This window comes from Lithobates pipiens, unplaced genomic scaffold (genome assembly GCF_037356315.1).
Source record: "Lithobates pipiens isolate NorthernLeopardFrog02 unplaced genomic scaffold, aLitPip1_a1.2 Scaffold_8, whole genome shotgun sequence".
In the NCBI taxonomy this organism is placed as follows: domain Eukaryota; kingdom Metazoa; phylum Chordata; class Amphibia; order Anura; family Ranidae; genus Lithobates; species Lithobates pipiens.
In genome coordinates, this window is record NW_027507903.1 from 362,607,186 (window position 1) to 362,630,990 (window position 23,805).

Here is a 23,805-nt window from a genome sequence, read left to right on the forward strand (position 1 = left end):
AGTCTTGGATCACCAGCTACCAAGCACCTGATGCTGATGTAACCGATTCATTTTTCTATGAATGTGAGATCCCTTGAAGACTGTTTATGCTGGGTGACTATCCTGTTATGCTGAGTGACTATCCTATTCTTCCTCCTGTTTCAGGGCACCACCACCAGTGCCTAAGGCCCAATTTTTCTGCCCCTGTTTAACAGGGGTGTATAATTATAATATTTGCTATAATATTTCACAGCAGGGCCCATTCCTGCACTCAACAAGAATATCTGTGCGGCTTTACAGTGTTGTGCTAACACCACCAGCACAGCCTAAGGCCCACTTTTTCTGCCCCTGTTTAACAGGGGCATATAATTACAATATTTGCTCTAATGTTTCACAGCAGGGCCCGTTCCTGCGCTTAACAACAGAATCTGTGAGGGGTTACCGTGTTGTGGAACCACCACCACTGCTTAAGACCCAATGTTTCTGCCCTTGTTTAACAGGGGCGTGTAATTACAATTTTTGATCTAATATTTTACAGCAGGGCCCGTTCCTGTGCCCACCAAGAGTAACTATATGGGATTACAGTGTTGTGGCACCACCACCACACCACCACAGGCCCAATTTTTCTGCCCCTGTTTAACAGGGGCATGTAATTACAATTATTGATATAATATTTCATAGCAGGGCCCGTTCCAGCACCCACCAAGAGCAACTTTGAGGGCTTACAGTGTTCTGGTATCACCAACACCTAAGGCCCAATTTTCTGCAGAGTATATAGGGAAGGCCGTATAGTATATACAAGCGGTCCCCTACTTTCAAACATCTGACTTACAAATGACTCCTATTTACAAATGGAGGGAAACAACAGGAAGTGAGAGGAAATCTACCCCTAGGAAGGCAAATTTTCTCCTGTAAGAGTTAATATGGGAAAGGGGTGTCTCCACTGATGCTTTATCACCAATCCTTGTTTCACTAATAACCCCAAATTTTCAAAATCCAATTGTCATTGGGACAGAACGTGAGGTGACATCTTCTGAACAGGGGCACAGACAGCAAAACAAATGTTACAGGGGTGATAACCCTTCCCTATGTTATCCAAAAAGCTTAAAAATAGATTTTTTGGCTGGAACTACACTTACAAAATGTAATTGTTCCAAATTACAAACATATTCAACTTAAGAACAAACCTACAATCTCTGTCTTGTTTGGACTGCCTGTATACTGCTGTTCAGAGTATATAGAGCCTGGGAGCCCCACGCCTTTTCTTTTTTAATTTGGGTGCGGGGTTCCCCTTATTATCCATACAAGACCCAAAGGGCCTGGTAATTGGCTGGGGGGGTACCCATGCCATTTTTCTCAGTAATTTTCATCCATATTGCCGCGACCCAACATTAAATTACAGCAGTTTTAAATGACTTGTATTTAGAAATGTCATTTTGCACAGGGACTGTTCTAAACATGAGAAACACGCCCCACTTTACAGGCATACTAAAATCACCCCCAGGTAGGATATTTAAAAGAATACTACTTCACTTTTATTTTTTCACTTTAAGCATTATTAACCACTTACAGACCGGACCATTTTGCTGGTCAAAGACCAGACCCCTTTTTGCGATTCGGCACTGCGTCACTTTAACTAACAATTGCGCAGTCGTGGGACGTGGCTCTCAAACAAAATTGACGTCCTTTTTTTCCCACAAATAGAGCTTTCTTTTGGTGGTATTTGATCACCTCTGCGGTTTTTATTTTTTGTGCTATAAACAAAAATAGAGCGACAATTTTGAAAAAAACACATTATTTTTTACTTTTTGTTATAATAAATATCCCCCAAAAATATATAAAAAAACATTTTTTCCCTCAGTTTAGGCCAATACATATTCTTCTACATATTTTTGGTAAAAAAAAATCGCAATAAGCGATTATTGATTGGTTTGCGCAAAAGTTATAGCGTTTACAAAATAGGGATAGTTTTATGGCATTTTTATTAATAATTTTTTATTATTTATTTTTTTACTAGTAATGGCGGCGATCAGCGATTTTTATTGTGACTGCGACATTGTGGCGGACATATCGGACATTTTTGACACATTTTTGGGACCATTGTCATTTCTACAGTAATCACTGCTATATAAATGCAGCAATTCCTGTGTAAATGACACTGGCAGTGAAGGGGTTAACCAGTGGGTGGCAGTGTAGGGGTTAAGTGTTCCTAGGGGTGTGTTACTAACTGTGGGGGGGTTGGGCTTTCATTTAGTGAACACTGATCTCTGCTCCAATCACATGGAGCAGAGATCACCATCACTAGTTGCTAGGCAGAATGGAGAAATGCTGTTTACACAGCATTTCCTCCATTCAGCCGCCCTAGAGACGATCGCGGGTATGCCTGCGGCGATCGAGTCTGCGGGACCCGCGACCAGACTCACGGGGGTCCCGACCGGCACGCGAGCGCACCACTGGCATCACGCGAGCGATGGCAGGGCGGCATTGAAGATTGGACGTACCTGTATGCCAATATGCCTGCCCGTGCCATTCTGCCGACGTACATCGGCGTGCGCTGGTCGAGAACCAGTTAAAATCACTGCTTCCGAAAAAAAACATTTTTTTTTGCATTGAAACATGTCCCCTGGGGCAGGACCCGGGTCCCCAAACACTTTTTAGGACAATAACTTGCATATTAGCCTTTAAAAATCGCACCTTTGACTTTTCACGTTTAATGGTATTTGAATGTTCACGCAAACTTTCGGTCTGTTGGCATGTTCTGCCGTGAACCATACCGGGGGGGGGGGGGTTTGGCTCATCCCTAGTCTATAGTATTCATGATGTTCTTTCTTATGTTATATTATAAGTCAATTTTTAACTAACATAGCTCAACTATTTGACAACCAAGTGATTTATTCATCTTTGTTTTGCCTAAATGTTTCTTGGCCATATCAATTTTGAGCCATTGGGTTTCTTTTGGGGATGTCAATACTATGCCAACATTATGGACTAGAGCTCTCCATTTTTTTCTATTTTAACAGAGAGCTGAAAAAATGTATTTCTTAAACTTGTCTTCTCTTTGTCTCCAGTCATCAACTCTTATGTTTTCCTATTTTTGTATATTTTTTAATTAATAATACAATTGTATTATTATTATAAAGGATTTATATAGCGCCAACAGTTTATGTAGCACTTTACAACTTGGGGTTAGACAGTAAAAATACAATACACTTTAATACAGTAGTAATCAGAGGGCCCTGCTTCTTAGAGCTAACAATCTAAGAGGAAGATCAAGAGATACAAGAGGCAAGAACTGTGGGTGATGTGCTGATTAAGAAGATAAATGTACAGTTGTTAGGTGGGGGCCAGATAGGCTTCTCTGAAGAGATGAGTTTTCAGGGATCGTCTGGAAGTGGATAAAGTAGGAGAAAATCGGACAGATTGGGGTAGTGGTATAATATAATAATTTTAAAAGAAAATATTGCCTAAATGAAAGCATTGTATGTCCTGAAAAAATGAGCAAGAGTGGTTTAAGAAGAATTACAGGTTTAGCCAAAAAAATGAATTTAATGTACCTAAATCCTCAAAATGTAATTAAATTTCACTGGCAAATCTGATAGTCATAATTAGTTGATGGCATATGAGTTTTAACCTCTCTCTATAGGAAGATGAAGGAAGGGGGTTATCATTCTACAGTATTGTTCTATTGCATGATATTTTCCTGTTGGTGCTGTATATGAAATACTTACTATATCCACAGCATCATGTAAGGGGAGGGAATGCAAAATTTCACCTTTCCTGATCTGATTCAGATCTTCTTTAAGTGATTTGTGATAAGGCAAAGAGAAACCACACAGACATTCTGAATATTTACTTTTTTAGAATACAAGGGACTTTTTGAACTACAGTTTATGTTTCTAAAGAATGGGAAGCGTTTTCACACAAAGAAAGTTGTTGTTTCTCTTCAATTTCAAATGACAGTATGAAAATAAATAAGATTTCCTTGATGTTCTACCTTAATTCAGATTTCCCCTTCCATACATAGAATTTTACCTCCAGCCACTATTGTAGCTCTGTAATCATTATTGCCCAATAATGTATTGCCTACTACATTTTTTACAATTCAAGCAGCATAAGTACCTGAATTTGGTTTGGTATCAGCCTCTTGCAGTCTAATGTGCATGCTGTACAGCAAGGCTAAGAGATGGAGAGAAAGAGTGACAAAGAGATGAGTTTATCAATCTGCTGATTCTCCTTTCACTCATAGGATGGTGGGGTGGAGATCTATAAGTGAAAGTGAAACTGTAGCAAAGAAAGATTAAGTCTCCCTTCCCTGCTAGATAGGGCTGTGCAAATCTCATAACTGGATAAACTGAAATACAAATCATTTGGGAGGTTATATATCTTTCATATATTTATTCAATTTGTGTATTTATCTGTCTGCCTGGAGTTCAGCTTTACTCTGTAATGTTATCCATAATTGGTCCTTCATGCATTTAACTCTTGGTGGGTAGATCAGATACATCTTAGCAGTTCTTAAATAACACATATACTTCTGGATTTATAGTCAATGATTTTACAAGTTTTAGTTTGTTCTAGGACATATAACATTTAGCTTGATAATCCTAGCTTCTAAGGTACTAGTGCCAGAGTTATTTCAGAAACATTTTTTTCACATGCATGTTAAATTTCAACTTTAAAACAAATGTCTAAACACATGAAAATGCAGAATGTTCTAATTTCCATACATTTCTGAAATAACTAAGCCTCAATTTAATCCTCAATTTCCAATGTACTAGCTTTCTTAGCATCAGATCCCTGCTGGCAGTAAGAAGCAAGAGGTCTGCTTATATAGCATCCTGATTGGCATCAAACTGTTAACATTTATTTGTGCCCACACATATATCAGTAGCAGTGGGCTTTTTTCACCAGATGTTCAATAACCTACTAATGAGATGGGAACTCCCACCTACTCACTTAACAGTTTTTTTCTAATAATTTCCATACACATGAAACCTTTATACAGTCATAATCATGCAACTAGTCTTTGTGCAACATCAAGCAATGGATAATGTGTCTGCCTTTTATTGGCTGCATTGATCACATACTGTATATTGATGTTAATTCTTATCAGGAGGGCAGGGACTGATATGAACATATAGTATGTAAAGTACTGCGTAAATTGTAAGTGATATATAAATGCTTATAATAAATGCCTGTGATAATCATTCTGTTGAATATGCAGAGCTATTGATAAAAATGTACTATATATTATATTAATCATATTTTGCAATAAGAGCTAAAGCAAAACACAATTCATAAAACACACGTACATATTTACATACACTGCACATACCACACCAAAAACATAAGAGCACTCAATAAAATTTCTACTATACTGTACACATGAACATACTGTATGATACAATGTCTCAATTCAGTCTAAGTTCTTTATTGTGTTTGGTTGTTAAGGTAAATTTGATCCTATTTGCTTGTTACTATCAATTTCCAAAAACAAATTTTAGAAATGCATTCATAAACTTAAAGTACTACTCCAGCCGATCTTGATTTTTATTTTATTTTTGTTTAGAGGAAGGAATGTTTGAAACCATTGTTGGGTGTCTCTTGTGTCCCTCCTTTTCTCAGTGAAGACACAGGAGGTGAGGGAAAGGCTTCCTATTGGCTACACAAACAACAATAAAAAACATGTAGGGCTTCCCCAAAAACAAAATAAAACTTTTATAAACATAAACTTAAAAAAGGTGCCTGCTCACATGTGAAGTGAACCAGTCAAGCTTTTAGTGAAATATCGTTAAACATTAAACCCTAAAAAAAGAATCAGCACTAATACAACTTCAACACATAGCATTAAAATCATAAAAAAAAAGTCCATATATATAAACTCCGTAAATAAACATGGTATAACCCACACCATAGAATGTGATCTTATTTTTGAGGAATGATCTTCCAATAAAGCACCAAATACCACCACCAATGTGAGAAATGCCCCCTCACTGTCGCTCCAGTGACCTCTAAGTGGATAAAGGTCAGCAAGTAGATATTTGATAATCCATCTGAAACAATTGCAGTCTCACCATCAGATCTCCCAATATCATTCTAAATCAGTTGCTCTCTTTCCAAAGGATTTCACCCCCATAAACCAAAGAAAATATTATAGTGTAGTCATTTATTTCACCAGATTTCACCAGATTTAAAGCTCACAAAAAGTATTTCACTTACATATAACTGTGCCCTGGCTCGGCACAAATGTATACAGCCTTTTGTTTAAAAGCCACTGCTTCTCCCTCTTGAGATCGTCATGATGTCCAAGTTACAAATTGTGTGTTATGGAAAGTCACCTACAGTACACCATAGGAAGTCATTTTTTCCATTAAACACTAATCCTAAAGTGATTGTAAACCCTTTTTTTAATAACAGAGCAGCCCTTCCTCTTCTAGGGTCCCCCGCTGGTACTCCTAAAGCCCCGTACACACTATCAGATTGTCTGCTGAGTTTTTCCTTCAGATTTACCAAAACCATGTAGTAGAAGGGTCTGCCTGATTGCATACACATTGAAACTCCTAAGGTTTGACCTCAAATTATATGGTTTTGGTAAATCTGAAGGAAAAACTCAGGAGACAATCTGATAGTGTGTATGGGGCTTTAATCTTCGACCCACTGAGTGCCCCCACAGTCCATAAACACAGAGTGTGGTTCAGACCTGCCCCTACTTCCCCCACACTGGCTGTGATTAACAGTAGAATTGGGAGAACAGTTCGAGCTGAGCAAAAGTTCAGCCCAAACATCTCCTGTTCATCTGTTCATCAAATACCCAAATTTGCGGGAAGCTCAGTGGGATGCTTGTCCGCCAAGCCCCACAATACACTGGGCTCTCCATAGTGATTAGCTGGCTGTCATCATCACCTGTCAAGGGGTTTCCCCACTGACAGCCGAATGAAAAAAAATCCATTGCTGGCAATAGAAAAAAGTGAAAAATGGTATGGAACTTAAAGGGAACCCCATGCCAAAATAAAAAAAACAGTGGGGGTCCCCCCAAAAATCTATGCCAGACCCTTATCTGAGCATGCAGCCCGACAAGCCAGGAAAGGGGGAATGAGCAAACGACCCCCCTCCTGAACCAAACCAGGACACATGCCCTCACCATGGGGGGTGTTTTGGGCCCCCCACCCAAAAGAACCTTGTCCATATGGTGACGGGGACAAAGGTCCCTTACTGACAACCCTGGGTGGTGTTTGTGGGGGCTTATAAGAATCTGGAAGCCCCCTTTAACAAAAAAGTCCCCAATGTAGATCGATCATCAATCATGACCCCAAAAAAAATTAAAGCATTAAAGATTTATTTCTGCTCTGCCATTTGACAGTTCTAAAATAGATAAGGGGCAGGGCCACCTGGTACTGCCAACCTGGTGGAACTGCCTCCCCTTATGACATCACTGACCCAGCATGCACCATGCGTTACATGCATTATTTGTTTAGTGTAGATCTATAATTTATTCCCCATTTTCATTCTTATTTTATTTTTTATATGTGCTTGTTTTCAGTATAATACTGTGTATTATTTTTTATATTAATCTTGGTGCATGAGTGTTTGATTTTCTCCTTTGTTTTACATATAAAGATACATATGAGGCCTTGTTAAGATAGAAATTTGCATTAGATGCAAAACCCACCTGCTCTGAGATCCATTTAAACATAACTTTGTAACACTACCAGAATGACTCTCTGTGGAAATCAGTAAGGCGCAATGACACTTTTCTGGTGATAGTTTCTTTTAGAGTTATCTGGACCTAATTTGGGCAAGCTGTTGTGCTAGTGACAGTAACATTACTTACCTAGGCAACAAATTCAGGTAGCTCTAACCACCCCCACTTTAATAAACTGTCACTAGTACATATATTAGGAAACTGGTGGTAATTAGGAACAGCTCTGAGCTGGCATACAGAGGTACGCCAGTGCTCAGAGTGGGGCATGCCTGTGCTGAGAACTTGTCATGTACCATATGTGACAGCTTTCCACACAATCCTCTATCCCTGGCCCCATGTCAGCTGGGATAAACGAAGACACTGGGGATAGTGGTACAAAGCCTATATTTAGAAAATACAATGTCACAGGGAAAGCAGACCAGATGGGATACCAGTCCCCACAGCTGCAGTGCCGGTTGGGTTGGCAGACACTGATTGAGAATTGAGAGAATAGCACCCTATCGGGTTTGCCTTGTTGTTGATTGACAAAAGATGGCAGTGGGAAGATTCACAATGAGACTAAATAGCAGCTATAGATCCGTCCACTGCCATGAGCTGTCACTCAACAGCAAGACACACTTGATGGGCATTACCCTCTCTATTTCTCATCTGTCTCTACCAACCATACTACAAAACTCCTCAGCCATGCACATGTAATGGATGCAGTGGCTGGGCCTTAATGCAAAGAGGGCACAATGTCCAGTATGGGCAATCTGACCTCAGTGCTGGACTCAATCAGATTCATGTACATGATAAGCAAGGTGCAAGCACTGGCAAAATCAATGGAGAGGCTCGATGGAATTCTGTGCCTGCATCCGCAAGGATGTTTAACTACAATTCTTGCCGCTAGGGTTGACAGCTGTGTGTGTGTGTACAGCAATGATAAGCTATTGGCAACCACAGATATTCATTCGATGCTTGCACAATCAGCAATCACTTTCTGTATCCACTTTTCATCACTACAGACCATCCTGTCTAAAGGATGACAATGCTGCTGTGCAATTTCACTGCAGAATGAACATTGTTGTCACCTTTTTGGAGAAAGGGGAAAAATAATAGATCTACTTTCAGGATCAACAGGCAACTATGTTTTGAGGACTCAAATATATATGCACTAACAGAGCAACAGATGGTCTGAACATGGAACCCCTCTAGTCCTGGCCAAGCTTGTGCCCACAGTTCCTATTCCACTGATGTACCATTATCAGCACAGTTTGTTATCCAATTAGTGGCATGATCAAATAAATACATGATCAGCAGCCAAACTTTTAAAAATATTATATTATTAAATTAGGATGTATGGATCACTTTATTGATAAAATTACAGCTATTCAGAAAAGGCAGTCTTGACAGTTTGGTTCATTTAACAACTCGTTACTGTAAATTTGTCACAGGGAAACATTGAACTTACTCATGGTATGAATAAGATAGATTTGTATGTAGAAGCAACAGAATGACATGGACGTTGTAAAATATGTAATGTCCACTGCAAGTAAATGTTCTATTATTAATAGTCTGCTAGGAGGCGATGAACATTCTAGCACACAGCAGTGTGTAGTATTTTAAAGATTTTGGAAAGATTCAATTGTACATAAAAAAATCTAGGTTATAAAAAGTTATGGAAAAAACATTTCTGTATCAACGCTTTCATTAGATCGGAAAAGATAGCACACTTAAAGGGAAATATTTCTAATAAATAAATGAATGAAACAAGTAAAATGCAGGATCATAAAAATAAAGGGCTTTAAATTCTTGAATAAATCAGTCAGAAAGAGCTTTTTGAATGCACATTATTATTTTCAGAAACAGTCTTTGACACTCGGAGACACAATATTTCATAATCCAGTACTTAATTTGCATTGTTTTCTCATCAAGAAAAGCATGTTAGCATTTGCAAGCTATGGGTCGCACATGGAATGTGAAAACTCATAATAAACGTAATCTGATTTTTCAAACGTTCTACACATTAAGTATTAGAATGTCCTAATCATCAGCAAACACAAAAATGTATAAGGCTGGCCGCAGGCAGCTGTTATTTCCTCTAAGATCAGAGAAGCACTAGCACTGAGTAACACATATATTAGAATCTATACAGTCATTTTTGTTTCCTGAATACACATGACTATTATATTCTATTTATGCATTTTTTATATACTGTACTACTTTTGGCATGCAATGCATTCAAGAGAAATGTGCTGGCTTCTTAGTGTAACTAAAGTTTCCAAGAGAAGATATCATACTCAACAAAACCATCTCGTAAATAGGTCAGATTTGATAGATAGTAAAAATACAGGGATATTGAGTTAATTAAATGGTATAAAAAACGTGCAGAAATCTGTCAGCTTCTGGCTGCGAAAGACATCATTGATGACATGAAAAAATTGGTTTATGTTGGTCCAAGTTAAGGTCTTGTATGTTTTGCCCTTTCTGCCCTTTTTGCCCCTATGCCCCTTAAAATGAGCCATTAAAAATATTTAAAAATAAAAAAGGCATACCTTTTTTGGCCAGATGTTTAGTGGGTGTCAAACCAATGATTAAATATCTGAACATTTTTTGTATATATTTTTGAACTATAGTATATCTCTTGCATTTTGCCCTAAGCAAATCTCAGAGGCTTCTTTCTATGGGAGAGCAGTCTAAACTGAGTTATTGCACTCTGCTTCATGTATTCCACTACAGACAGCAAGACTAATGTCACTTTGAATTCAGTGCCTCCAACCCATGACTCCATTAGCTAAAGAACCTCTCTGATGTTGGTTTTATTTTTAAATTGAGGACATGACATACTAGTCACCAAAGGCAGTTGGACTGAGCTTAGACCACAGATGTTAAAGCCCTATAGCGAGGTAAAAGAAGCATCATAAAGCAAGAGAGCTGTCTGGCTTGTAAATATAGAAGCTGAAAACTGTAGCACCCCCTCTTAGGCAGGTATTTTAGTCTTTAAATCAAAAACATGGGTCCCCAAAGACAGGTAGCCCAGAGAAAAGTGAGGCTCATTGAGGAACGAAACACCAAAAATACAAAAAATATGAAAATTTTATTCATTAGCAATTATACTTTTTATTCTTGGCTCGAGCCACTGGGGAGATCTGACTCGGGCCCCATATTGCCAATCAGCAACTGGTTATTACAACTGCTTAGCATCTATCTGGGACTAGTCCCGGATCCCACTGGTGTCCGGACGTATGTGTTTTATGTTTGTTGTAAGCACTGTCTTGTGTGTATTTGTTCCTTCTTTGTTAGTGCTTGTTGGGATCGAACATTGGCTTTCGATCAACAACAGTAAATACAATATGTTATTTAATGGTGGCCCTTCTATATAGACTTTCTTTTATAAGTGTATTATATATATATTTAAGTGAAGTATATTCTTTATAATTGCTAATGAATAAAATTTTCATATTTTTTGTATTTTTAGTGTTTCGTTCCTCAACGTGCCTCACTTTTCCCCGGGCTACCTATCTTTGGGGACCCATGTTTTTGGTTTATGTACTGTGATAGAGGTTAGAGGACAACCCCATACAATATTCACTACACGCAATATTAGTAGACCTGTTTTTCTTTCTTTCTCTGTAGGTATTTTAGTCTTACCTTTTTAAAATAGTTAACAGGTTCACTTAAAAAAAAAAGGAATTTCATGGATTAGTTATCATGGTTAAGTTGCAATGTGTTTAAATTTTTATATGAATATGACAAATGCAAATGCAAAATTCAATTTTCAGACCCAAATCCACACTGGCTGGCCTATGCAGGCACGGAAAGGTTCCAAATATTCCCTGCAATGCTCTAAAATGTAGAGGGGAAGTAAGAATATGTATTGGCCAGAAAGGTCAGCTCCATTGCATAGGTTTCAAATAAATGGCCAATGTGTGCAAATTTTGCAATATAAATATATCTAAGAGCTTTTGGAATGGGGTGTTGTTGCTGGTGTTCCTTTTTAAACAAGAAAATACAACTCTACGAGTATTCCAGTAAAATAAATAACTTTATCAGCAAATTATTACCAGGAGGAACACCAACTGCTTTAGCACTTATTGTATATATTACATCACTTTCCTCTCCCATTTCACTGTTGCTGCTCTGTATTGTGAAAAAGGAGATCTTCCTCTGAATTGTATCTGTGAATATAATATAACATGGTAGGGAGGAGCTTTTAGTTCAGGTCTAACTTGAGTTTAGTCTGAATCCAGCCTTTTTGAGGATTTAACAAGCAAGCTTGCCATATATGGCCAGCTCACTCACATAAACATCTTGCTGCACAAACATCAGCCTTAAATCTGACATTTAGTAGTTGGTAGTGACTTATAAACATACAGAAGCTGGTGAAGATCCTAGGTGACATCATTGGCCAAATGTGTATGTATTATTTAAATGATAGACTGGTTTGTTTTCAAACATCAGCTGGCAGGAGATCTGGCCTTTTGCAGTGGTGCCATTACTGCCCATAAAGGGCAGATTCCTGCTGGCTTTGGTATGTAAACATGCCATGGGGGATCCTGGGTGATATCAATAACTAACTATGGTGATGAATATATTTAATTGTAGATGCCACCAGCATTTCTGCCTGCAGGGATTTCTCATTTGCAATGGGAGTGGGGTAGGACAACATCACTTGTTGATGAGTCTTTGTGACAGAGGATGAACATCCTCAACTGACAGATCAATGTGAATGAAGGATTTTTTTTTTATGGTGTGAGTGTTTTTATTTACATTTTTGTGAATAACAAACAGGGTACTATGTATCCTGTATTCACTCACTTGGAGGTGGATATAAGGGCTCCCTCATTTTAAGATAGCCTTCCAGATTCTGATAATTCACCCACCAAAGCTCAATTCCTTTTGGGGGACATTGGAACAAGGTATCTTGCAAGTGGTAGGCTTTGTTGACCCCCTTATAAGGTTACCTCCGAGGTCATGTGTAGTTTATGAAGAGGGTCACTCCAATGTTTTTCTAAAACAAACTGTACACTTTTTTTAGAAACTATGCTGGGTGCGATAAACTATGTCTCCCTCCCCCCTACCCCATGTAATTCCAACTCAATCACATTGTCCAGTGATAAACTGTCAATCACGGAGACCCATTGATATAATGGACCATAACTGCAGATCTCCTTTTTCACTACACAGAGCAGCAATAGTGCATTGGCATTAAAAAATGATGGGATGTAAAGTAGTAATACACAATATGGTGTTTGTCCTAGCATTATTTTCAGGTTAACACATTTTTTGGAGTGCTGATAAAATTATTAATTTTACTGCCAATACACTTTAAAGTGCGTCTTCTATGTACGTGTATATGGCCTCATTGAAACTATGAGGATTGCAAAAAGGCAGCCTTTGAATTCAATGGGGTTACTTTGCAAAGAAAGTTGCAGTTTGCAAATGGAATTTACCCCAGAACCTCGTGAATGTGGGGGGAAAGTTTAACTTTGCAAAAAATACCCAATCACATTCATATAAAAAATAAATAAAATCAGCATATTTGTGTTTGTTTTTACATGCATGCATGCTTTTTAAGGTTCAGAAAAGCTTTGTCATAATTCAATTGTGGATTATAGTGCTGCAAAGCAGAGGTAGTAATCAGTGTATGACTATGATATGTTTATTTAAATGTAAAATACAGTATGATCATCTTCTACAGTGGTGAATCCTGTCAATCCAAAAAGAAAAATAAGAGGGAGAAAAAGCGTCATTACCCTAATGTAATCAAAATATATGAAATAATACTGGATCTGTTTATAAATATAACCTATATAAAAGTGCTCACATACAAAAATATATAAAGAAATGTATATGCACATATCAATAATAAAAACAAGTGATAAATGTCTCTTACAGATGACCACAATATGAGGTATAACCAAAATCCAGTGAGGAAAGTGTAAATAACATAATTAATGAAAAAGTGTTGAATTGTGATAAAAAGTGACCACAATAAGTAGAGTAACAAAAAGTCCAGTGTAAATAAAGGTGAGTATCAAAAAAATATAGTTCTTAGTGAAAAGTGCTTGAAAGTTGCTTCAAAATCCAGTGATCAGAGATGGCTCATGCAGTTTGGTGCTTAGTCCAAAGAAATAAATACACTCCACCAATAAGAGCAATGGCCACTCACCTTCATCAATAAGATAACAGGCATTGGATCAAACACTGGCCTCTATGGAATATGTGTCACTCAATAGGGATGCTGATCGATCAACTTGCACATAGAACAACAATAATACTACCCATGGTTTAGTACAAGTAACTGAATTTATTAAAACAAATGTAAAGACTAATGCCCTGTACACACGGTAAGACTTTCCGACGGAAAATGTGCAAACCGGATTGTGCTGTTGGAAATTCCAATCGTGTGTGGGTTCCATCAGACTTTTTCTGTTGAGATCTCTGACACACAAAGTTTGAGATCTGGATCTAAAATTTTCCGACAACAAAATATAATTGTTTAAATTCCAATCGTGTGTAGACAATTCTGACGCACAAAGTGCCACGTATGCTCAGAATAAATTACGAGACAAAAGCTATTGGCTACTGGCCTCTTTATAGTCCCATTGTACGTGTTGTACGTCACCTCGTTCTGAACGATCAGATTTTCCGACAACTTTGTGCGACCGTGTGTATGCTAGACAAGTTTGGGCAAAAATCTGTTGGAAAAAATCAGATGGATTTTGCCATCGGAATGTCCGACCGTGTGTACAGGGCATTACAGTTTAAAGCACTGCATCCAGCTGGGTCTCCTTTTTTACACCAAATTTTGTGTTACTTACTTGTTACACTTTCCTCACTGGATTTTGGTTATACCGCATATTGTGGTCATCTTTGAGTGACATTTATCACTTGCTTTTATTATTAATATGTGCATATATGTTTCTATATATTTTTTTTTGTATGTGAACACTTTATATTTGTTATATTTAAGAACAGATTCAGCGCTATTTCATATATTTTGATTATCATGGTTTATGTATGTTGTGACACTACAAGGAATATGGCAGCTTTATCCACTAAACATTAGACACTGTTTATTAACACTAGTTTGTTTTTTATTATTATTTATTTTGTTGTTTTTGGTCAAACACAGAGTAGCACACTAGTTACTGACCTTAATCTGATTACCTGAGTGTAGTATTTTTTAAAACTCAATAAAAATGAAAAGTATATATGACACACACATGTAAAATGTGTATATGAGCATCTGTTAAGTCTCCAGTAGGTGGTAGTATACCAGAGGGTCAGTGGTATTACAGCAGACCCTTCCAGGTGGATGTAATGTCAGATACCAGGATCTAGGAGGTATACCAGGGAGCAGACCAGGAAGAACCAGCAGTATGTAAAGAACTATTTAAAAAAAGGGAAAGGGGAAGCCCCAAAATCTAAGTGTAATATTTATTAAAAATCCATAAATTAAAGAATATTGCACTCACATGTAAAATAAAGACATATCTGTAAAACCTCCAGCAGGTGGCAGCATTCGAGGTGATCATTGGTATAGCAGCAAGCCCCTCAATCTGGATGTGATGTCAAACACTTGGAGCCAGGAAGTAAACCAGAGGAAACACCAGGAAGAACCAGAAGTCGCTCAGGCCCTGAATTTGTTCGCTAGAACCGTTTTGCGTCGAGGTGAGTAATGGGTGCAGTTTGTTTATCTATTTAGCTCTGGCACAAAACATGAATCAACATTGTCAAACTCAGTAATTCAATTTATAGGAGGTGGACAAAACATTGTGAACATCAATATTGTGGAGCTTAATTTTACTTGTGTAGGCTATAATAAATGTATTACACATTGGGGTTGATTTACTATTTTAATTATTTACATTTTCCCTAGAGCTTAGTGAATGTGGTGAAGCTTCACTTGTAAATAATATCCAATCAGGTGCAAGGAAAATTTAAAAAAAAACAGCATTTTTCTTGCACATGATTGGGTGATAAAAAACACCAGAGCTTTACCACATTCCCTAAGCTCTGGGGAAATTGAGGTCAAATACATGTGCAAAATGCACAGTCTATTTGCCTTTAGTAACTCAGCTCCATTAAGTTCAGCAGGGTTTAGTATGAGTTGGCAGTAAAATGGGTGACCTGTCAGACTTTTGAAGAGGACAAAGTGTTGCTGCCAGTTTATCTGGAGCTTTTGTATCCATAAAAGCCACACTGTATGGTGTTTTGTTTTTGGTCACTATTATTCTTTGCCGATGCAATCTTGCCATGCTTTGTGTATCAAGTCATTACCATAGAAACTGTTTTGGCAATTACAATTTGACTGTTACAGCTACAGATGTTCCTTCTAAACAGAGGTAAACAATCTTTTTTTGGTAGTGTGACAAGTCACTTGTGCTAACTTCTGCTCAACACAATGTGTAGAACACTGGCATGCCACCTTGGGAGCAAAGTCAAAGAAAAGATAAATGATAACCACAACTTTTTTCTCCTGCAACCTACAGAAATAAAATAAACCTTTTTTTTTTTTTTTTTTACTGTCATCTCTTGTATGTGTCTAACTTAAAGCAGACATTGCAGCTAAAATGGGAGGTTTGCTGTTTAAGTGTGCCCTTCTTTGCTGAAGAGCAGCATAAACATTAAATAAAAAAATGGGGGACAAGTTGGAAAATATATTTATCTTTTATCCAACTTCCACCTTTGCTGTCTCAATGAGTGTGATGGCATAAAAAAATCTTCAGTAAAATTAAAACTGTACAAAAATAAAAACAGTAATTGCAATTTTTCTTCTTTATACCCCACAGCTGGGAAAACACACCTCCAGAAACAGTGTATCATCTGTTCTCCAAAACCAGACAAAACACCCTTGTGTAACAATAAGGCCGCGTACACACGCGCGGACTGTTGGCCCAACTTTGTCCGTCCAACAGTTTGAGCGAACAGTCCGCTCAAACTTAGCATGGACGGACATGGCCACACACGACGAACGAACAGTTTGCTGAAACCGTGCGCGATGACGTGAACGGCACGTACGACGGGACGCAAAATACGACGTCCTATACACTGCATTATAACTTTCGGCTTGAAAATCCTTTCTGAGCATGCGCGGAACTTAGTTTGACGAACAAGCCTACACACGGGCGGACTGTTCGTTGAAACAAGGTTTCAGCGGACAGTTTTTCGGAATTTCCGTAAAACCTTGTCCGTCCAACTGTCCGCTGAAACTGTCCGCTGAAAGCCCACACACGAGCGGACTGTCCGCCCAAACACTGTTCAGCGGACAAGGTTGGGCCAACAGTCCGCGCGTGTGTACGCGGCCTTAGACATGTGCAATTCGTTTTGGTCTGAATGTAAATTTGGACACCTTTTTGGTTATTTGAAGATTTGGATATATCCGAATCTCTGAGTAAAATAGTAGTGCATATAGTTGAAATTAGTTTAATTACATTTTGTATATTAATTTTCTAACATAAATTCCACATTTTCAGAACAAATTGGATCAGTCGGAAAATGATCGACCAATTACATTTCTGTGTGAAGAATAGCTGGTTGTTATGGAGTGGGCTGGGTAGCCGGCCGCGTCCTTAACAACCGATCACTCATCAGCTGTCAGCGGGCTTCCCCACTGGGAGCTGCAATGTAAACCATAGAATACTGACGAATAAAAATTCTGGAAAAAAAGCAGCGTGCCCCCCAATCCATACCATTCTCTTCATGTCTGGTATGGATTTTAAGGGGGAATCCCAAGCCAAAATTAAAAAAAGAAAATCCATAGCAGACCCTTATCTGAGCGTGAAGTCCAGCAGGCTAGGATGGGGGGGGGGGGGGGGCAGCGAGCGCTCCCTTCCTGAACCATACCAGGCCACATGCCCTTATCTTGGGGGGGTGTTTTGGGGCAGGGGGGCTTTTCCCCATCCCAAAGCACCTTGCCCACCATGCTGATGGAGACAAGGGCCTCTTCCCCACAACCATAGAGTGGTTGTAAATAAGTATGGGGTACATAGTACCCTTACCCATTCACCAAAAAAGTGTAAAAAGTGAGTAAAAACACAGCACAAGTTTTTGATAAGTCTTTTATAAAAAAAAAGTCCCCATGTAGATCCACCGCTGGACCCGAAAAAAATAAAATAAAAAACCTCCGGCTTTGTTGAAGGTTCCCACCATCTGCCTGCTTCACCGCCTGACATTTTGTCAATAGCTAGGGGGCGGAGTCACCGAATGATGTAAGTGGGTGACCCCAGCCCCTTGTGATGTCATAGACAAGGGCATGCTGGGTTGATGATGTCACATGGGGTGGGGTCACCAATTGATGTCATTGAGTGACTCAGCCCCTTTGTCATTTAATAAATGTGAGATGGCAGAGAAAGCAGTTGGCGGAAACCTTCGACTAGACCGGACGTTTTCTTTATTCCTTTTTTAGGGTCCAGTGGTGTGGTGGGCCTCATGATTGATGATGGATTTACACCATATTATATATATATATATATATATATATATATATATATATATATATATATATTTATTTTTTTTTTTTTCTAAAGGAATTGTCAAGAACACATGCTGGGTCTTTACTCACCTTTTACACTTTTTTTGGTGAATGGGTAGGTGTACTATGTACCCCATACTCATTCACAGAGGGGGGGCAGGATCTGGGGGCCCCCTTTTTAAAGGGTGCTTCCAGATTCTGATAAGACCTCTGCCCACAGACACCCACAACCACCACCCAGGGTTGTGGGGAAGAGGCCCTTGTTCCCATAAACATGGGATTTGGGGTGGGGGGCAGAGCCTTCACTGCCCAAAAGCACCCCCCCATGTTGAGGGCATGTGGACTGGTATGGTTTAGGAGGGAGGCCACTCGATCATCCCCACTTTCCTGGCCTGCTGGGCTGCTGGGCTGCATGCTCAGTTAAGGGTCTAGTATTAATTTTGGAGGGCACCTCAGACTTTTTTTTTTTAATCTTGGGAAGACTGAAGACTCTGGGGATGTACTGTATGACATCCTTTGCCTAGGCAAGAAACCAGGAAGCAACTGATTAAAAAAAAAAAAAAAAAAAGTAAATATGATATACTTGCTTATCTATCTATGAATGTTAGCAGCATCAGGATTAAAAATAATCAATGTTGATTGGGACAGTGAAGTTCCATTTTAAGCAAGCCTATGCCTGCCACTCGCCTATTCTGTCCCTAGAGGTTGTACTATGTTTATAGTCAGATGGAGTGGGCAAAAGTTGAAAAATTGATACCTATATGGGCAGGGCAGGACGTAGGGTGGTGGGGGCCCCTGGGCTTGAGTCACTACCTTCTATACATTACCTTATCTATCGGCGTATAACACACAATGGCGTATAACACGACTTCAAGTTTAGGAGGGAATTTTAAGAAAAATAACTTTTAGGAGGGAAGTTTAAGGAAAAAACTTACATTTAAATGTCCATCAATGCAGCCTTATCAGCCTTGTCAGTGTCATTTGCAGCCTTGCCCCAGTGTCATTTGCAGCCTTGTCCTTGCCGTCTTGAAGTTTAAAAATGGCGCCGCCGAGATACAGAGTCCTGTGTATCTTGGTGGCTCTCCGGTCCTCTCTGTGGTGTAACGACATATTTGGCGACCCATCGCAGTTTGCTATGGAAGTGAGGTTCAGTCGCAGCCATCTTGGTACAATCCACACTCGTCCACAGTAAGGATACACTGAGAAGGGGTAAAGCAGACATGTTGTTACACCCACTTTTGCATTTTACACGTATTTATAACTGTAAAGTCAGTTTATATAGTGAAATACAGGACTTAGAATGCCGTCTGAGTACTTAGATCTTGAATTTTATAAGCAGCGGCAACCCTGCTCATCTAACAGCTTTGCAAATCTGACAGAAGTTCACTGCTTTTAAAATTCAACATCTAAGTAGTCAGAGTTGTAAGTACTATATTTCACTATATACTAACTTTAATGTTATAAATATGTCTAAAATGTAAAACTCCAGTGGGTGTAACAACATGTCCGCTTTACTCCTTCTTAGTGTATCCTTACTGTGGACGAGTGTGGGGTGTAGCAATATGGCGGTGACAGAATGTCACTTCCGTAGAAAACTGCGACGGGTAACGAAATATGTCATTACATCGGCTCTCGGGTCCTCTCCCAGTCCGAGAAAAGCCAAGAGTAGCCGAGTGTACTCAGCTCGGCTCACAGTCACGCCCAGTCCCTGTGTTATGTCCATGATAGGGCGGGACTGGGCGTGACTATGAGCGGAGTTGAACCGAGTACACTCAGCTATGTATCTTGGCAGGGCCCGCGGGGCCCGCGGGGCCCCCTATTGGGCGGGACCCATGGGCTTGAGCCCAGTCAAGCCCAATGGTAAGTCTGGCCCTGTATATGGGTGTGGAAGTTTTCAACTCAAGACAAATTTCAAAGCAGGATAGAGGCAAGAAGATAAGATTAGCTCTTTATTCATCGGACAAGGCACCAGAAAAATAAGTCTAAAGGTTCCATACACTAATCAAAATTTGGCAAGTTCAGCATGAATGGGCTAAATTACCATCAATGTTTGACTGCCCCTTTTCGACAAAAGTCATTTGAGCATCTTCTGTTGTAGGGATATGTCAGGAAAGATGCTGTAGGGATATGCTGGAAAAATTGTAACCTGTAACCAGCTGTTACAATAACTGTTAGAAAAGCAGATGTCATGGCAGCTCATGAACGATAAATGATAGTGTTTTATTCCTGCGCTACCACTGTCAGGAGCTGCTGCTACTACCGGAATGAATCACACCGTATCCACTTAATATGAAACTAAAGATATGTTGGTATTGCGCTGTCCCTATATTAAATAACCCTCCGAGGGTGATAAATATAATGCCTAGTTACATAAATCAATAGTGTAATATAAAAATATATATATATAAATGTCTACTGAATAGTATCAAAAAGTGCAAAGTGCTACATTAAATAAAATAAACACACCACACCACTCACCCTCGGAGGGTTATTTAATATAGGGACATCGCAATACCAACATATCTTTAGTTAGGCTCTTGAACGATAGATTCCTGTTTGAAAGATGACTGAAGTCAGTGGTTACCAAAGGCAACAGCAAGGAAAAAGTCACAGCCATGCACAGATTAATGTTTGAAAGATGATTTTATTGACGAGCTATATGGAATTTCTCAGTACCCCAACAAACCCTGGATATAGGATAAAGTAATAACCAGTAAACTAAGACATGTTTAATCCTGCTGAACAGGAGAAGGGAGGCAAAAGAGTATACATGTGTATAAAATGTCCTCCAAGTCCCCAGAAGCAGCTCACTCATGCTGTCCAATAAAGGTAGTATGCCAAATCCCTAATGAAAAAAGAATCTACTGACTTAAATAGTGGTGGTAATATATTATTGAAAAATAATATAACCACTAATAAAAAGTAAATGTTAAATCCTCAGAAAAACAAAGCAAAAGAGGGAAGGAGTAAGTGGCCTAAACAGGTACTACGGACGAGGATGAGAGGATGTCCGTGATAGGCGGAACACAGGCTGCTGGGAAATTGAGTGTTCCGCCTATCACAGGAGGAGGCGGAGGCGGAGGCGCGGCTTTTGAATTGTAGAATGGCCGCCGAGAAGAGCGGCGATCCTGGAAGGACGGAGGCTCGGCTCGGCACGGGACGACGAAGGCACGGGACGACGGAGGCTCGGGACGACGGAGGCTCGGGACGGAGGCTCGGGACACAGGTAGGCTGGACACACACAAGGCTGCACGGACACACACACACAGGGATGGATGGACGGACACACACACAGGGATGGACGGACACACACACAGGGATGGACGGACACACAGGGATGGACAGCCATGTCTCACCCTCGGCTTATACACGAGTCAATAAGTTTTCCAGTTTTTTGGGGGTAAATTGGGGGCCTCGGCTTATATTCGGGTCGGCCTATACTCGAGTATATACGGTATGTAAGAATACAGGGGGATGAAGGGGCACAGCCTTGCTGTTTTTAATTTGTGACAACGGGAGTGGGGAGTAGATCCCCTGCCCATTGTCTTGGCAAAGGGGGAAAAGGGGGGTATAGGGGGAGATTGCTAAACCTGATACATGTTACACCGTTCAAAAACGTGAACGTATCCATTAATGCAAGGAATGCCTCTACAAAAACATTAATAGAAAAGTTATAAACTATGATTTATATCCTTTTGCCTTTACCTTCCTCTCTCAACTGATACTGTAACTAATGTACAGTAAAACAGTATAGAATCTATAAAAATATAGAAAATATGGAAAATTTCATTCTAGGTATTCATTCACTTAGAGTTAATAATTAGTATTAGCTATGAACTAACAGGCATATTCTCACTGAGGCCTGATTCACACCTATGCATTTTTAGTTCTTTTTGCATTTTGCAGATTTGCACTACAGAACGTGTTCCATAGGAAACCATGTTAAAGGGACTGTAGTGCAAATCTGCAAAATGCAAAAAGCACTAAAAATGCATAGGTGTGAATCAGGCCTGACACTATTCAGCCAGTCCTCATGGAAACAATCTGACTGTACCACACGTCCTTAGCTGACCAACTCTAAATGTAACAAAGCATTTAGCTGAGCTAAAGGAGTCATCTGTCTGCATTGACATAAACAATTAAGTCTGGGCTATATAAACTTGCAGGTTTTTGGAAAGTTAATTTAAAGGAATTATAGTGGTAGGATTGTGTGTGCTTGTCTGACCACACTCTACTGCCCATTTTTTTTCAAAAACTAAAATAGAATAAAATAGTTGTCCAGAGCAACCACTCAGTTCTCATCCCTCAAATGTAGCACTGAATCCAATGGGTAACAGCCACAGTTATATCCTGTTTTAAGAACTCAGCAAAGGCAATTTAATACATATATGATGCAATTTATTCACATAGTGCTAAGTGCATTTGCAGCTCAATGCCTATTTTAGTGTGTGTGTGTGTGTGTGTGTGTGTGTGTGTGTTTGGATAGAATTACATGTTGAACAAAGGGTCATGTCAGCTAATTGAGCAGCAGATGCTCATGCACAAAGCATTGGACAGTGTCTTCTCCAAATATAGCTTGTCTTGAACGAATGGTGTTCCCTTGCATAAAAAAAAAAAAAATTGTAATATGTATCGTGGGAACTCAATGGTCAATTGCAATATCACTCCTTTTAGATAATTAATTTATGTGTTCTATATTATTCAAGTCAATTTCCAGTGAATTGATATTAAGTGGCTGCTGGATTGAAATGGTAGTTACTCAACTGTGTATCAGTATGACTTATAAGACCTTTATCATCACTGGCTTTCTTCCCAGAATTTCCTTTTGGCCTCTCCTTAACTGTAATTATATTTATTTTAGTACTTTATTACCCAGTATATCTTATTATTTCTTAGACTACAACATGCTTAATGTTCAAAGTCCAATTGCTTGCATCCACTGCATTTAAATAAGTCCAATATTTATCTATATATACACAATACCTCACAAAAGTGAGTACACCCCTTACATTTTTGTAATTATTTTATTCTTTCTTTTCCTGTGACAACACTGAAGAAATTACAATTTGCTACAATGTAAATTAGTGAGTGTACAGCTTGTATAACAGTGTAAATTTGCTGTCCCCTCAAAATAACTCAACACATAGTCCTTAATGTATAAACCACTGGCAATAAAAGTGAGTACATCTCTAAGTGAAAATGTCCAAATTGGAGCCAATTAGCAATTTTCCCTGCCAGGTATCATTAGTGCTACAAGGTCTCAGGTGTGAATGGGGAGCAGGTGTGTTAAATTTGGTGTTATCCCTCTCATTTTCTCATACTGATTGATGGAATTTCAACATGGCACCTCATGGAAAAGAACTCTCTGAGGATCTGAAAAAAAGAATTGTTGCTCTACATAAAGATAGCCTAGGCTATAAGAAGATTGCCAAGGCCCTGAAACTGAACTGCAGCACTTTTGCCAAGACCATACAGTGGTTTAACAGGACATGTTCCACTCAGAACAGGCCTCATCATGGTCAACCAAAGAAGTTTATTATTTTACTAATACTTAGCATTATATCCAGAGGTTGTCTTTGGGAAATAGATGTATGAGTGCTGCCAGCATTGCTGCAGAGGTTGAAGGGGTGGGGGTGAGAATGTCAGTGCTCAGACCATATGCCAC

At 39.2% G+C, this 23,805-nt stretch overlaps 1 protein-coding gene across 3 annotated transcripts in view; it reads left to right on the forward strand.

Moving 5' to 3' along the window:
* Window positions 1–23,805, forward strand: part of TENM2 (teneurin transmembrane protein 2) — a 1,738,186-nt gene that overhangs the window by 783,511 nt on the left and 930,870 nt on the right. Inside the window, exon 5 of one of the 3 annotated variants that reach the window (XM_077473475.1) lies at window positions 15,176–15,337. The exons of the other annotated variants lie outside the window; for them this stretch is intronic. Within the exon in view, the coding sequence (XP_077329601.1) occupies window positions 15,176–15,337 (162 nt within the window). The remainder of the gene's footprint in view (window positions 1–15,175; window positions 15,338–23,805) is intronic. 3 annotated transcript variants of the gene reach the window in all.